Here is a 15,340-nt window from a genome sequence, read left to right on the forward strand (position 1 = left end):
AAAGATATCGTCAAAATTCATGTCATTGAAAGTATTTCTGGGCAGTGGTGGTGCACGCCTTTAATCCCAGCACTTGGGAGGCANAGGCAGGTGGATTTCTGAGTTTGAGGCCAGCCTGGTCTACAGAGTGAGTTCCAGGACAGCCAGGGCTACACAGAGAAACCCTGTCTCAAAAAACCAAAAAGAAAACAAAACAAAAGAGAGTTGTTTTCCCATCCCAGCATCATACGGTTGGGAGGTCCTCTGCTTTGTGGCTACTATGCCCCCTTATTCTTTTTACCTCAGGTATGATCTCATGTACCAGTGCTGGAGTGCCGACCCAAAGCAGCGCCCAAGCTTCACGTGTCTGCGAATGGAACTGGAGAACATTCTGGGCCACCTGTCTGTGCTGTCCACCAGCCAGGACCCCTTGTACATCAACATTGAGAGAGCTGAGCAGCCTACTGAGAGTGGCAGCCCTGAGCTGCACTGTGGAGAGCAATCCAGCAGCGAGGCAGGGGACGGCAGTGGCGTGGGGGCAGTAGGTGGCATCCCCAGTGACTCTCGGTACATCTTCAGCCCCGGAGGGCTGTCCGAGTCACCAGGGCAGCTGGAGCAGCAGCCAGAAAGCCCCCTCAATGAGAACCAGAGGCTGTTGTTGCTGCAGCAAGGGCTACTGCCTCACAGTAGCTGTTAACCCTCAGGCAGAGGAAAGTTGGGGCCCCTGGCTCTACTGACCGCTGTGCTGCCTGACTAGGCCCAGTCTGATCACAGCCCAGGCAGCAAGGTATGGAGGCTCCTGTGGTAGCCCTCCCAAGCTGTGCTGGCGCCTGGACGGACCAAATTGCCCAATCCCAGTTCTTCCTGCAGCCGCTCTGGCCAGCCTGGCATCAGTTCAGGCCTTGGCTTAGAGGAGGTGAGCCAGAGCTGGTTGCCTGAATGCAGGCATCTGGCAGGAGGGGGGGGGTGGCTATGTTTCCATGGGTACCATGGGTGTGGATGGCAGTAAGGGAGGGTAGCAACAGCCCTGTGGGCCCCTACCCTCCTGGCTGAGCTGCTCCTACTTTAGTGCATGCTTGGAGCCGCCTGCAGCCTGGAACTCAGCACTGCCCACCACACTTGGGCCGAAATGCCAGGTTTGCCCCTCTTAAGTCACAAAGAGATGTCCATGTATTGTTCCCTTTTAGGTGACGATTAGGAAGGGATTGGCACACTTGGGTCCCTAAGCTCTATGGCAGGAAATGGGATATTCTCAGGTCTGAATCCTCATCACCTTCCTGATTCCCCGCCCTGCAAAGGCCTGGAACGGGCTGTGGGGCTCTGAGGCATGCTGAAGGACAAAAGGTTACAGAGATCTGACTTCAAAAGGCAGGGTCTGAGTCTGGCAGGTGGAGAGGTGCTAAGGGGCTGGCCCAGGAGTCAGGCGTTTCAGGACCCCTCCAAGCTTCTACAGTCTGTCTGAGCATGCTACTAAGCCCCCAGATACCCCAAAACTAACAGAGGCAGTTTTGTCTGAGCCCAGCCCTCCCACATAATGACCCTTAGGTCTACCCTCCTCTCTAAATGGACATCCTCGTTTGTCCCAAGTCTCCAGAGAGACTCCTGATGGCAGATGTGGGTAAGAAAAGTTCCAGGAACCAGGGCTGGGTGGAACCAGGGCTGGGGTCGAGGCAGGCTCTTGGGCAGGCTCTTGCTGTTAGGAACATTTCTAAGCTATTAAGTTGCTGTTTCAAAACAAATAAAATTGAAACATAAAGAATCAAAGCTTTGTTTTGTTTTTTACTGATATTGGTTGTTTGGAGTTTTTGTTGTTTTTAGACAGGGTCTTAACTAGGTATCCCCAGCTGGTCTGGAACTCACAAAAATGGACCTGCCTTGTCCTGAGTGCTGGGATTAAAGGCACATGCTACCATTCCCAACCCAAGGCTTTGTCTTTTAAATGTTTGCTTTTTGCCCCTTTTGGATCACAAAACAATGAAGCATCCTTGCATAGAGAAAAGTCTAGAAAAGACATGCCAGAGTGTAGACAGGTGTCTTTACATGGTATGATTAAGGAAACCTTTTTCTTCCTGGGTCTTAAAGTTACACCCAGTGTGCTTCTCATAAGCAGATTAGATAGACCCCAGTAATTCTTACCATGTTCAAGATAATATATAATCTTTGTAGACAACTAGGAAACTGTAGAATGTCTGCAATCCCACCACCCAACAGTAATAACTCCCACTGGACTCTGGGAAGTGCAAACATTTTGACATTTAAGTTGGAACAGAGGCACTCTACACCCACTACCAAACATTTCCCTGGGTCCTCATCTCTTCACCCCTGCGGGAACCTGGGAATCAGTAGTCAAAGAAAGGTGAGCTCATTTCCGCGTGAGCTCCTGGCTTTCTGCAATAGGAGGCAAGCAGATCATGTCTCTGCTGGGACCTGGGACGGAAACTGGGAGAGGCAGAGCCACAGCCCTGCTGGCTGAGGGCAATGGAATGAGGTAGGCCCCTTCCCGGAGCAAGTGTCCTGAAAAACCTGTTGCTGGTTCTACAGGTCAGGTTCCCACATAGCTAATGAGACTTGAGTTAAATGCCACGCGAGTAGCTTTTCAAATATTTCTTGCTGTATTTAGCTTTAACTGTTTAAATGATTCGTGTGTGCGTGCGTGCGTGTGATTGACTGAGAGATAACATTGGGAGTCGTTGGCCAGAAGTCCCTGCTTCTCAAGTAACCCTTTGTGCGGGCACCTGGCATGTGCTAGATAACTGGCTAGGCTCTTCCAATACAATGTTCCCAGAAGTAAGAATTTAACCTCCTTGCTCCAGGGCAGGAGAGAGGCGGAGGATTCTCCGGGAATCCAGATATGAACTGGGAGGTTAGCTGAGTGATCACCTCTTCCCAGCGTTCCTGGGAGCATCTTTTTAAATAGGTAGCTGGTGATTTTTTTCTTTCTTTTTTAAAGTCTGTTATGTTTAAGGCTAGCTTTGTGAGTTCCAGGACAGCCAGAGCTACAGAGAGGAACCCTGACTCAAAACAAAACATGTGTTGCTACATTTTTGGGGGGGGGGAGGGGTTGGTTTGGTTTGGTTTGGTTTGGTTTGGTTTTTCAAGACAGGGTTTCTCTGTGTAGCCCTGGCTGTCCTGGAACTCACTTTGTAGACCAGGCTGTCCTCAAACTCAGAAACCTGCCTGCCTCTGCCTCCAGAATGCTGGGATTAAAGGTGTGCACCACCACGCCACCTGCTACATTTTTTCTTAATTTCTTTGTTTTGTTTTTGTTTCACTGTGTTGTTCTAGCTGATCTGGAACTCACTATATGCACCAGGCTGGCCTCAAACACAGAGACTGACCTGCCTCTGTCTTCCTAATGCTGGGATTAAAATCCTGTGCAACCACACCCAGTCCTGCTTTTTGAAAATCTTTTTCTCTTCTCTTCTCTTCTCTTCTCTTCTCTTCTCTTCTCTTCTCTTCTCTTCTCTTCTCTTCTCTTCTCTTCTCTTCTCTTTTTTTTTCTTCTTCCTGAAACAGGGCTTCTCTGTGTAGCTCTGGCTGTCCTGGAACTAACTCTAAAACAGATTAGCCTTCAACTGCCTCTGCCCCCCAAATGTTGGGATTAATGGTGTACTCTACTCCACCTTATTTTACACCTTGACTCTTTTTTCTTCTCCCTCCCTCTCTGTCTCTTTCTTCTCTTCTTCTTCTTCCTTTTTTTTCTTTTTTTCTTTTTGGTATTTATTTTATTTATATGGGTGCACTGTAGCTGTCTTCAGACACACCAAAAGAGGGCATTGGATCCCATTACAGATGGTTGTGAGCCACCATGTGGTTGCTGGGAATTGGACTCAGGACCTCTGAAAGAGCAGTCAGTGCTCTTAACCACTGAGCCATCTCTCTGGCCCTAGTCTGTGTTTCTAATGTGCTTACCACTCATTGTAGGTGCTGCTGCTGGGAAGGACTAAGCTCCATTAATAATTCCGAAATGTGCAGTGAGTTTTAAAAAAGAGTTTACATGATTATTTAACAATGTAATACAAATGGAAAAGCAGGAAACATTTAATCTGTATTAAAGTTTACTTTTTTATTTTCTCTTATTATTTTTATTTATTATTTGCATAATTGCAGAAAACTTGAGTTTCATTCCCAGCACCCATGCAAGTTGTCTCACAAGATCTTGTAACCATAGCTGCGGGGAGATCTTATGCCTCTGGCCTTCTAGGGTGATTACGATCACATGCACAAACCTACAGTAACATACACAAGTATATACAATAAAAAAAGATACCTAACCCTGTCTCAAAAATAAATAAATAAATTAATTAATTAATTAATAAAAGATACCTATAAGGGGTGGTGAGATGGTTCATCAATTAAGAGCACTGGCTGTTCTTTAAGAGGATCTGGGTTCAGTTGCCAGCATCCACATGGTATCTCACAACCAGAACTGTAACTCCAATTCCAGAGGATCCATCATCCTCTTCTGACCTCTGTGGACACCAGGCATGCATGTAGTATAAAGACATACATGTATACACATAAAATTAAGTCAAAGGACCAGGAAGACCCGCAGTGACCCTGGGCCTATGCTGAACCTGCTGAGCCTTTAACTCTGACTGCCGGTCAAGGCTGAGAAGATGAGTTAGAGCCCATTCAGAGGCTGGGTCACACGCAGGTCACATGCGACTTCTCTTTGCCCAGGCCTTGGCAGGGAAAGGCTCTGCCGGGTTGAGGGGACACCATCGTCTTTGTCCTCCATGTGGCAGCTCTCCAGCTGCGAGTAGAGCAGGCGCCCAGGCGGCTAAGCAGAGCTGCAGGCCTCAGGAGAAGTGACCTGTGTGTACCCAGCAGGAGCCCCGCATTCCCAAGTCACCTAGTCAAGCTTTTCAAGCACTGAAGACCAGCCACTCCTTTGTTAAAACTGTCTTGAGTTTGCCTTCTCTGGTGGTTTAAATTCATCCCCTAAGTACCGACTTGATAGAGAAGAATACAAATGAGCCTGTGGGTTTTATTTATTTATTTATTTATTTATTTATTTATTTATTTTTGCCCCAAAGCTTAAGGAAACTCTGGAAGTCGTCAGCACCTGGAAAGCAGGGAGACAGGAGACTGGCGCTTGGCCCTAGTTCGGTGGCTGGTAGAGACCAGGATCAGGTAGTCAAGGTCTTCCTGGGCTGTGTAGCAAGTTCAAGGCCAGTCTGGGCTACTTGAGACCCTGTCTCAAAACAAACCAACCAACCCCAAGAGAGAGATGGGGCTAGTGGCTCAGGCTTGTAGTTTCAGCTATGCATTTAGAGGCAGGGAATTCAAGGCCTCCCTGGTCTACAAAATGAGTGCAAGGTAAGCCTGGGTATCTATTCTGTCTCAAAATAAGAAATAGGATTTAAAAAGAAGAAGGAAAAAGAGAACAACAATGCAGTGGCATTACCTTGCTCAGGCTGGCCTCAAACTTCTGAGCACAAGTACTCTTTAGCCAGTTTAGCTGTGTGGACTACAGCCATGAACTACAGCACCCACCCAACACTCTGACACCACAACACCCACCCCAACACCCTAACACCACCACGATGTTGTTGAAATTATTTCATCCCAATTCAGGGTTTCTAGCCTGCCTTAGATCATTTAGTTCTTGGATTAAACAACCAACAACAACAACAAAAAAAAAAAACAGGCTCTCTCTGTGTAGTTCTGGCTGTCCTGGAACTTGCTGGCCTTCAACCACTTGACCATTCTGGCCTTGAACTCATAGGGATCTACTTGCCTCTGCCTCCTGAGTGCTGGGATCCAAGGTGTGTGCCATCATGCCTGGCTCTAGCCCCTTGTTTCTGAGATAGGGTCTCATAGTGCTCCCATTTGTTATGTAACCAAGGGTGACTTTGAACACCTGAACTCTGCAGGTGTGTGCAGTGCTGAAGACTGAACCCAGGGCTTCGTGAGAGCTAGGCAAGCTCTCGACCCTCTGAGCTCCCTCTTCCAAAGCTTTCTTTTTACCACTAAAAAATTGTCATGCTGGGAAGCTGTCAGTAAGTCATCTTATTCCTCCAGGTTTATTCTGCAGTGAAAGATGTGGCCCCAGTCTTTGAGCACTGAGTGTGTCTTTAGCTCTGGTTGCCTGGAGGATTTTTTGCCCTCCGTGCCTGGCTGTCTCCTCCCCGTCTTTACTAGGACATGCAGCCTGGAGCTTCAGTTCTGCCCATGATTTTGTGTTCCCATTTAGTTGAAGGTCCCAGAGATGGTAATCTTGTTTTTGAACTCAACGCTATCATTTTCGTGTGTTCTTTTTGTTTTATCAGCAGTTGCTATGCAATTAGAGTGGGGAGCAGTGGAGAGGGCACCCAAAGAGTGAACTTTCAGAGCCACTTGATTCAAAGTATCCCAGTGAATGTCTAAATGCACAGTGAGCTGACAAGACACCATGAAGGGCAAAACCAAGGGAGGGATGGTTCCTGTTCTGAAAGGGATTAGAATTCGGGGAAAGACGGTGTCCCTTCAAATACCATTGTTTTATAAGAAGCAAAATGCTTAAGGAGAAGTGGTTGAGACCTGTCTGCGCACACAAGGGACAGTAAGAGGTTCCTGATGAGGGCCTGAGGGAAATCATCTCTGATAGAATGGCTTTGAAACTGACTTTATAGACTTGGTGAGAATGGATTTTGAGATTTGGGGACAGCACCCCTGAAATTGGAGCCCCATGGCTTCTGGGGTGGGGGTGGGGTAGAGGATGCACTGAAGGACCAGATGGTTAGAGGTTAGTTATATAGGCTGTGGGGTTCTCTTGAACCTAATTCCGATCTTGACCCTGCCACTCCAGAGGTGTGAGCCTGGACAGTTTAGTTTCTCTCTGAGCCTGTTTCATTTATAAAGAGGAACATGGGCTGGTGAGATGGCTCAGTGGGTAAGAGCACCCGACTGCTCTTCCGAAGGTCCAGAGTTCTAATCCCAGCAACCACATGGTGGCTAACAACCATCCGTAACGAGATCTGGCGCCCTCTTCTGGAGTGTCTGAAGACAGCTACAGTGTACTTACATGTAATAAATAAATAAATCTTTAAAAAAAAAAAAAAATAAAGAGGAACATAGTAACCCCAGTTTCCTAAGGTTGTCAGGGTAATTATTGGTATATTAATTATTGGTATATAATGAAGCATGTAAAGTCACTGAAGACTCTAAGTGAATGGCAGCCATGACTAGAGAGTAAAACATTTGACTCACAAGCATGAGATCCTAAATTCTATCCACAGAGCCCAGATAAAAATGTCAGGAGTGGTGATGCACATTGCTAAAACCACTGGGGCTTGACCATCTAATTGCTAAGCTAAAGAGAGACTGCCTTAAAGGAAGTGATTGGATTTCTTGAATGATACCCAGGGCTGGCCTCTGGCTTCCACATGCACGTGCACACAAATGTACCCAAACACCTCCTTCTGTATACATGTACACATACATAAAAGAGAACAGGGTCTGGGGGCGCACACCTTTAATCCCAGCACTTGGGAGGCAGAGGCAGGTGGATTTCTGAGTTTGAAGCCAGTCTGATCTACAGAATGAGTTTCAGGACAGCCAGGGCTACACAGAGAAATCCTGTCTCAGAAAACAAAAACAAAAACAAAAAACATTTGATGTTTTCTGAAGACCCAGGTTCAATCCCTAGCACCTATATGATAGCTTGCAACCAGCTGCAACTCCAGTTCCAGGAGATCCATAGTCCTTTTCTGGCCTCTGCAGACACAGTCCATGGTGCACATACATATATGCAGACAAAATACCCATATACATAAAATAAATGTATTTGAAAAGGCCAAACATACAATGTTAGTTAGTAACCACTACTATTATTACAGAGGGTCTTGATTGCCAAGCTGCCAACCTTTTAAAAGCTTTCTTGAGGTTAGAGAGTGCGTGCTTAGTACGCAGTTTTCTGGATCAGTCCCCATCACCACAAAGCAAACTCAAGATGTCTGCTTCCTAATCTTAGAAACCTATAGTTAGCCGGGTGGTGGTGGCCTTTAATCCCAGCACTCGGGAGGCAGAGACAGGCGGATTTTTGCGTTCGAGGCCAGCCTGGTCTACAAAGTGAGTTCCAGGACAGCTAGGGCTACACAGAGAAACCTTGTCTCGAAAAACCAAAAAAAGAAAGAAAAAAAAAAGAAACCTATAGTTATGTTAGGTTCCATCAAAAAGGGAATCAAGGTTGCGGCTGGAGTTAAGGTTACAAATTTGGTGAAGCTGTGATGGGAAGAATATCCTCTACTAGCTGGTAGTCCTGGTGGAAGCCAGAGACCTTGTGAGACGAGGGACACCAGAGAGATGGCAATGGACATCCTTCACATTTCTGGACATGACATGAGAGATAGAGAGGCCATGAGCCAAGGAATATGGGGAGCCTAGAAATAAGGTTTATAGGAAGGGTTAGTTTGGATTGGGTTTCTATTCCTGCACAAACATCACGACCAAGAAGCAAGTTGGGGAGGAAAGGGTTTATTCAGCTTACACTTCCATACTGCTGTTCATCACCAAGGAAGTCAGGACTGGAACTCAAGCAGGTCAGAAAGCAGGAGCTGATGCAGAAGCCATGGAGGGATGTTACTTACTGGCTTGCTCAGCCCGCTCTCTTATAGAATCAAGACTACCAGCCCAGAGATGGTCCCACCCACAAGGGGACCTCCCCCTTGATTACTAATTGAGAAAATGCTTTACAGTTGGATCTCGTGGAGGCATCTCCCCAACTGAAGCTCCTTTCTCTGTGATAACTCCAGCCTGAGTCAAGTTGACACGAAACTAGCCAGTACAGACCTCTTATACTGAATTAAGGGAGGAAATCAAGATGGATTTACTCATAACAGTTCTCTGCCACCAAACTGAAACTAAATCCTATAGAAGAATTTTAATCTAGCAACATGGCTGCTCTGGCAAGGGATCACATTGAAAGACTTTCTAGGTCTGTGTGATCCGGCTGGAATGTATACATCCCCTGGATTACAGTCTGATCTCTCTGGAATGTAGACATACCACACACCTTTATTCCCTCTGGGCAGAATATAGACACTCCCTTATTATAAACATTTACTCCCAAACAATGAAGGTAAAGTTAATTTGTAGAAGGAAGCAGCTATGTTTGAAGGGCATACAAAGTAACCAATGAGAAAGAGATTTCACAAAAATGAGTAAGAGATAGGATATGCCCAGTTCTCATGAGAACAGACAGGAAAGAGAGGCTACTTAAGAGCAGCACAGAGGGCTGGAGATGGCTTAGTGGTTAAGAGCACCAACTACTCTTTCAGAGGTCCTGAGTTCAATTCCCAGCAACCACTTTGGTGGCTCACAACCATCTGTAATGTGATCTGATGCCCTCTTCTGGTGTGTCTGAAGACAGTGACAGTGTATTCACATACATAAAATAAATAAATCTTTTTTTTTTTTAAAGAGCTGGGCGGTGGTGGCGCACGCCTTTAATCCCAGCACTTGGGAGGCACAGGAAGGCAGATTTCTGAGTTCGAGGCTAGCCTGGTCTACAAAGTGAGTTCCAGGACAGCCAGGGCTACACAGAGAAACCCTGTCTCAAAAAACAAAACAAAACAACAACAACAACAAAAAAGAGCAGCACAGAGAGGGCACCGGGAGTGGAGCAGAGTAGAGCTGAGTTTGGTATGCTGTTGAGTGAGTACAGTGCAGAGGAGTTGAGTTTATGCAGAGGAAGTTGAAGCCAAAGAACAAGAAGGAGCTAGAAGATTAAAACATACTGCCAGCCAGGCAGTGGTGTCACAGGCCTTTAATCCCAGCACTTGGGAGGCAGAGACAGGCAGATTTCTGAGTTCCAGGCCAGCCTGGTCTACAGAGCGAGTTCCAGGCCAGCCAGGGATACACAGAGAAACCCTGTCTTGAAAAAAAACCAAACCAAACCAAACCAAACCAAAATTAGTATGAGACAAATTCAGTCAGAGCTGAGAGAAGCCAGTTTGAAACAGTCAGCTTGGAGAGGAGTTTGAGTCAGAAGAGTTGAGTTGAACCAGCCGGCCAGAGTTCAGAAAGAACTAGAAAGGGTGAGCTTATTCAGCAGTAAGTCTCAGAGATAGCAATTACATCTGGTGAATAAAAGTTACGTTTACAAAATCCTTTATTTTTCACTATGTAGCTGAGAGTACCTCCACCTCCTGAGAGCTGGGATCTTGGAATCACACCAAGTTTTCGTGGTGCTAGAGATCAAAAGTAGTGCTTTGTGCATGTTGGATATATAGTCTACGAACTGAGCTGTGTGTTCAGCCCTGTTTATGTTTTCTTAGTCCCACAGATTCGAGGAGAATGACCATCAACCCAAATCATAACCAAATCAAGCGAGCATTTTATTTGTGTACACCCCACCCCCCAACTACTGGGCTCAAGAGATCAGCAGTGTACATGGGGAAGATGAGAGTTTTTATTGCTTGGGGGGGGGGATTGGCAGCCAAGTGGGATTACAGAGGCAGAACATCAGTGTAACAAATTCATCCCAACAGCCTCCCAAAACAAGGATGAAGTTCGAAGGTGGGCACAACAACTGTTTGAAACAAAGACATGGTTACTGTTTTCTGAAACAAAACAAAACAAAACAAAAAAACAGTACACACTCATTTCTATTTAAGGTTACAAGCGAACCTAGTGGTTTTTGTTTTGTTTTGTTGTCTTTTTGTTTGTTTGTTTTATTTTGTTTTGTTTTGCTTAACTAGAAAGTGACTCTCATGACTGAGATGGAAGCATGCTGGTTTATCAGTTTGTTTTGAGTCAGGCTTCTCTTTGTAGCCCAGGCTGGCCTGAGGTGGTTCGCCTGCCTTGGCCTTTGGAATGCTGGGATTATAAGGCAGCACGACCAAGCGTAATGAAAGTACATTCTTTGACATACCTGTCAAGTAATTAGGAAAGAACAAGTGCAGCCAAGTTCCCCAAATCCCCGTTTCAATCAGCAGGAACACTTGAAATACCATCTTCTAATGTCAACTCAAGACAAGCTTGGGATAGATAAGACCTTGAATCTTCAACAACCACAAAATATCCCTCAGGGATGGAGAGAGACAGGAGAGTGGTTAAGATTGCTTTTTGTTCTTTCAGAGAACCAGACTGAGCTGAACCCTGTTGGGAACCCTGGGAACCAGGTTTCCCAGAACCCTGTTGAGCTGCTCACATATACCTATAACTCCAGTGTGTATGGACACAAGGCCCTCTTCTAGCTTCAATGACCATTTGCATACACGTGCACGCACATGGTTTAAAAAGAAATATTTTGGCCAGACGGTGGTGACACATGTCTTTAAATCCAGCACTCAGAGGCAGAGGCAGGCAGATCTCTGAGTTCAAGGCCAGCCTGGTCTACAGAGTGAGATCCAGGACAGCCAGGGCTACACAGAGAAAAACCTGTCTTAAAAAAACCAAACCAAAACCAAACCAAAACAAAACAAAACAAAACAAAAAGAATAATATGAATGTATCATTTTATACTTTTGTTTCCTCCCTCCAAACCTTCCCACATACCCCTCCTTGCTCTCTTTCAAATCCATGGCCTCCCTGTTACTCCTGGAAACAGACAGGGATGGAAAGCATGAGCCACTACCATCTGGCTCTCTTTTTTCATTAATTGTTATGTGGGCACATGTATGCATTCATGTGTGTGTGTGTGTGTGTGTGTGTGTGTGTGTGTCTAAGTACAAATACAACCCGCCTAGTCTGTCTGTGCTTTCAGGGCCGACCTTTTGGGACTGGATAATCAACTGCTGAGCTCTTCCCAGGGACAGGCTATCCGAGCATTCCTCAGCTGCCCGTCATTGTATAGGGTTCAGGCCGTGTGAACTTCCCCTATCCATGTTAACCTGTGTGTTGGTGTCATCTTTCTGCTCCTGCTTGGGCAGTTAGTTATTTGGTGAGACTTTATGGGTGTGGCTTCTGACATTCCTAAAGCCTACTATCTCACAGCAAACTCCCTGTTCTCTGGCTTTTACAATTTTTCTGCTCCCTCTAGCATGACGATCCCTGAGCCTTAGGTACAGAAGTTGCATTGTAGATGCATTCGTTGGAATTGGGCTCCACAACTCTGTATTTTGATTCGTTGTGGTTTTCTATGATGGTCCCTCTATGTTGCAAATGATATTTCTTTTTTTTTAATTTATTTATTATCACACCTAAGTACACTGTAGCTGTCTTCAGACACCCCAGAAGAGGGTGTCAGATCTCATTACAGGTGGTTGTGAGCCACCATGTGGTTGCTGAGATTTGAACTCAGGACCTTTGGAAGAGTAATTGGTGCTCTTAACCACTAAGCCATCTCGCCAGCCCTGCAAATGATATTTCTTTCTTTTCTCTCTCTCTTTTTTTTTTTTTTTGTTTGGTTTTTCGAAACAGGGTTTCTCTGTATAGCCCTGGCTGTTCTGGAACTCACTTTGTAGAGTGCTACTCACTTTGTAGACCAGGCTGGCCTCGAACCCAGAAATCTGCCTGCCTCTGCCTCCCGAGTGCTGGGATTAAAGGCGTGTGCCACCCGGCTTGCAAACGATATTTTTTCTTCTTCTTCTTTTTTTTTTAAAGATTCATTTATTAGTATAAGTTCACTGTAGCTGTCTTCAGACATACCAGAAGAGTGTATCAGATCTCATTATGGGTGGTTGTGAGCCACCATGTGGTTGCTGGGATTTGAACTCAGTACCTTTGGAAGAGCAGTCTGTGCTCTTACCCACTGAACCATCTCACCAGCCCGCAAACGATATTTCTTGATGAGGGTTGAGGACCACACTTATCTGAGGGTATAAGACAAACATTTGGAATGAAGTTAAGGGTTATACTGGTTTAATTAAGTGGCAATTGTAGGTTTTCATCCAATGCTCATGAATTCACTAGCATTGGGTAGGTGGCTAAGTTTCCAGTACTAGGCCTAAGGTCCTAAGTAAAATTATCACCAAGGTATGTGAGCCACTACTGCACCTTTAGGATCATTGGGCTCTTCTGGTCAGTGTTGTGGTTCATAGGCATCATGTCTGGAGAGGACTCTTGGTTGTTTTCTTCTTTTGCAAATGGGGCTTTCTGGTACCATGAAAGCTAGTCCCCAAGGAGGAAGCAATCAGGATAGTCTCAGCTCAGGGGCTCCTGGACCCTTTATTTGAAATTCATGATGCCATTAGAAATAGGAACTTAACCTTTTATCTCTGGGAAGCAACCAAGGGCAATAGCCATAGCCTATAATGTTTTGCCAGTCTCTGGACAACCCTAACCAACAACTCTTGAGTCGAGTGCTTCTCATGCCTGGTGTTGGGGTTTTGTTAAGATGTTCTATGGCTGTTGAGGGAAGCATTGTCAGCCCAAATGGGAAAACCTTATTTAAGCCATGTATGTATATTTTACACTGACTTACATGTATTGTAGGTATTTTCTGTTGGATTGTTTTTGTTTTATGGAGACAGGGTTTCTCTGTGCAGCTCTGGCTGTCCTGGAACTCACTCTGTAGACCAGGCTGGCCTCAAACTCGGAAATCTGCCTGCCTCTGCCTCCCAAGTGCTGGGATTAAAGGCTCTGTTGGATTGTTAAAAGTATGATTCTTTATGATGTCTTTGAACATCCTTATTGTTCTTTCACCCCGTCTCCTTTTCCTCTATATTCACCCTCTTCCTAATTAGAGCCCCCATAATAAATCTTCTTCAAAAAAATCTTATAAAACAACCAATTGTCTTCCTGTCAACAATCCCCACAAGTCACAAAACAAAGGCTGGGTTGCCGTCTCAGTGATCAGGAACACTGGCTGCTCTTCCAGAAGACCAGGCTTTGATTCCACTGGGTGATTCACAACCCTCTGCCTCTGAAAGTCTAGTTCCAGGGCGTCTGACACCCTCTTCTGGCCTCCCTGGGCACCAAAGCTGCATCTGATGCACCAATGTACATGCAGGCAAATCACCCATACACATAAAGTAAAATTTAAAAAAATTCCCCAAATGTGTAAACTTAACTTTGAGTGGTTTGGTGAGACGGCCCAATGGGTAAAGATGCAGTGGCCAAGCCTGAGGACGTGAGTCCAATCCCCAGGCCACACAAGGTAGAAGGAAAAGAGCCAACTCCAGAAAGTTCTCCTCTGATCTCCACATGTGTGTTGTGGCATAAGTGAGTTCATCAGACTCCTGAAAATTGTCCTCTGACCTACATACACACACTGTGGCCCATTGATTCTTATACACAGCTGCTGCCGCTGCCACCACCACCACCACCACCACCACCACCAAATAAATAAATGGACAGCAGGGAATGGTGGAACACTCGTTTAATCCCAGCAATCAAGGGGCAGAAATGGAAAAAAAAAAAAAAAAGAGGTAGAAATGGGCAGATCTCTGTGAATCTCCACCAGTCTGCTCTCTACAGGGAGAGTTCCATGCCAGCCAAGACTACACAGTAAAAGCCCAGGCTCAGCTGGGCGTGGTGGCGTACGCCTTTAATCCCAGCACTCGGGAGGCAGAGGCAGGCGGATTTCTGAGTTCGAGGCCAGCCTGGTCTACAAAGTGAGTTCCAGGACAGCCAGGACTACACAGAGAAACCCTGTCTCGAAAAACAAAAACAAAACAAAAAAAACAAAACAAAACAAAACAAAAAAAACAAAGCCCAGGCTCAAAATTAAACAAATGAATGAAACTTAACTTACTGTAATTCTCTCTCTTCTGCTCTCCTTCCTCCTCCTCTTCTCCTCCTCCTCCTCCTCATCTCCTCCTCTTCTTCTCTCTCTGTTTCTCTCTTTCTCTCCCTCCTTTTCTCTCCCTCCCTCCCTTCCTCTCCCTTCCTCCCCTCTTTTTTACATGTATGAGTTCTTTGCTTGCTTGTGTGTCTATAGACCATATGCATGTCTGGTATCCAAGGAGATCAGAACAAGGCATTGGATCACCTGAAACTGGACTTATGGGCAGTAGTGGGCCTCTGTGTAGGTCCTAGAAATGGAACCCAGTCCTCTACAAGAACAAGAATTGTTCTTACCTTCTAAGCCATCTCTCCAGACCTGCCTTGTTTTGTTTCTTGAGACAAAATGTATAATTGTGCTGCTTATAACTAACTACCTCTCCCTCCTCCTCTCCCTCTTCCACCTCCTCTTCCTCCTCTTCTTCTTTTTGTTTTTTCAAGACAGGGTTTCTCTGTGTAGCCCTGGCTGTTTTGGAACTTACGCTGTGGACCAGGTTGGCCTCAAATTCAGAGATCTGCTTGGCTCTGCCTCCTGAGAGCTAGGATTAAAGACATGTACATGTACATCACTAGAGGCATCATATCTCCTGGAGATGGAGTTATAAGAGCTTGTCAGTTGCCCATAGTAGGTGCTAGGGATAAAACTCAGGTCTTCTGCTGGGCGTGATGGTGCACGCCTTTAGTCCCAGCACTCAGGAGGCAGAGGCAG

At 45.8% G+C, this 15,340-nt stretch overlaps 1 protein-coding gene across 3 annotated transcripts in view; it reads left to right on the plus strand.

Annotated features, from left to right (window-relative positions):
- Tyro3 (TYRO3 protein tyrosine kinase) overlaps positions 1-1,743 on the plus strand; it is a 19,862-nt gene extending 18,119 nt beyond the window's left edge. For 2 of the 3 annotated variants that reach the window (XM_029474399.1, XM_021184197.2), the window contains exon 19: positions 286-1,743. In XM_029474399.1, coding sequence (XP_029330259.1) covers positions 286-676 — 391 coding nt within the window. In that variant the 3' untranslated portion in view covers positions 677-1,743. The remainder of the gene's footprint in view (positions 1-285) is intronic. The other variant, XM_029474400.1, reaches the window with a different exon arrangement.
- The last annotated feature ends 13,597 nt before the right edge of the window (positions 1,744-15,340 follow it).

This window comes from Mus caroli, chromosome 2, assembly GCF_900094665.2.
Source record: "Mus caroli chromosome 2, CAROLI_EIJ_v1.1, whole genome shotgun sequence".
NCBI lineage: Eukaryota > Metazoa > Chordata > Mammalia > Rodentia > Muridae > Mus > Mus caroli.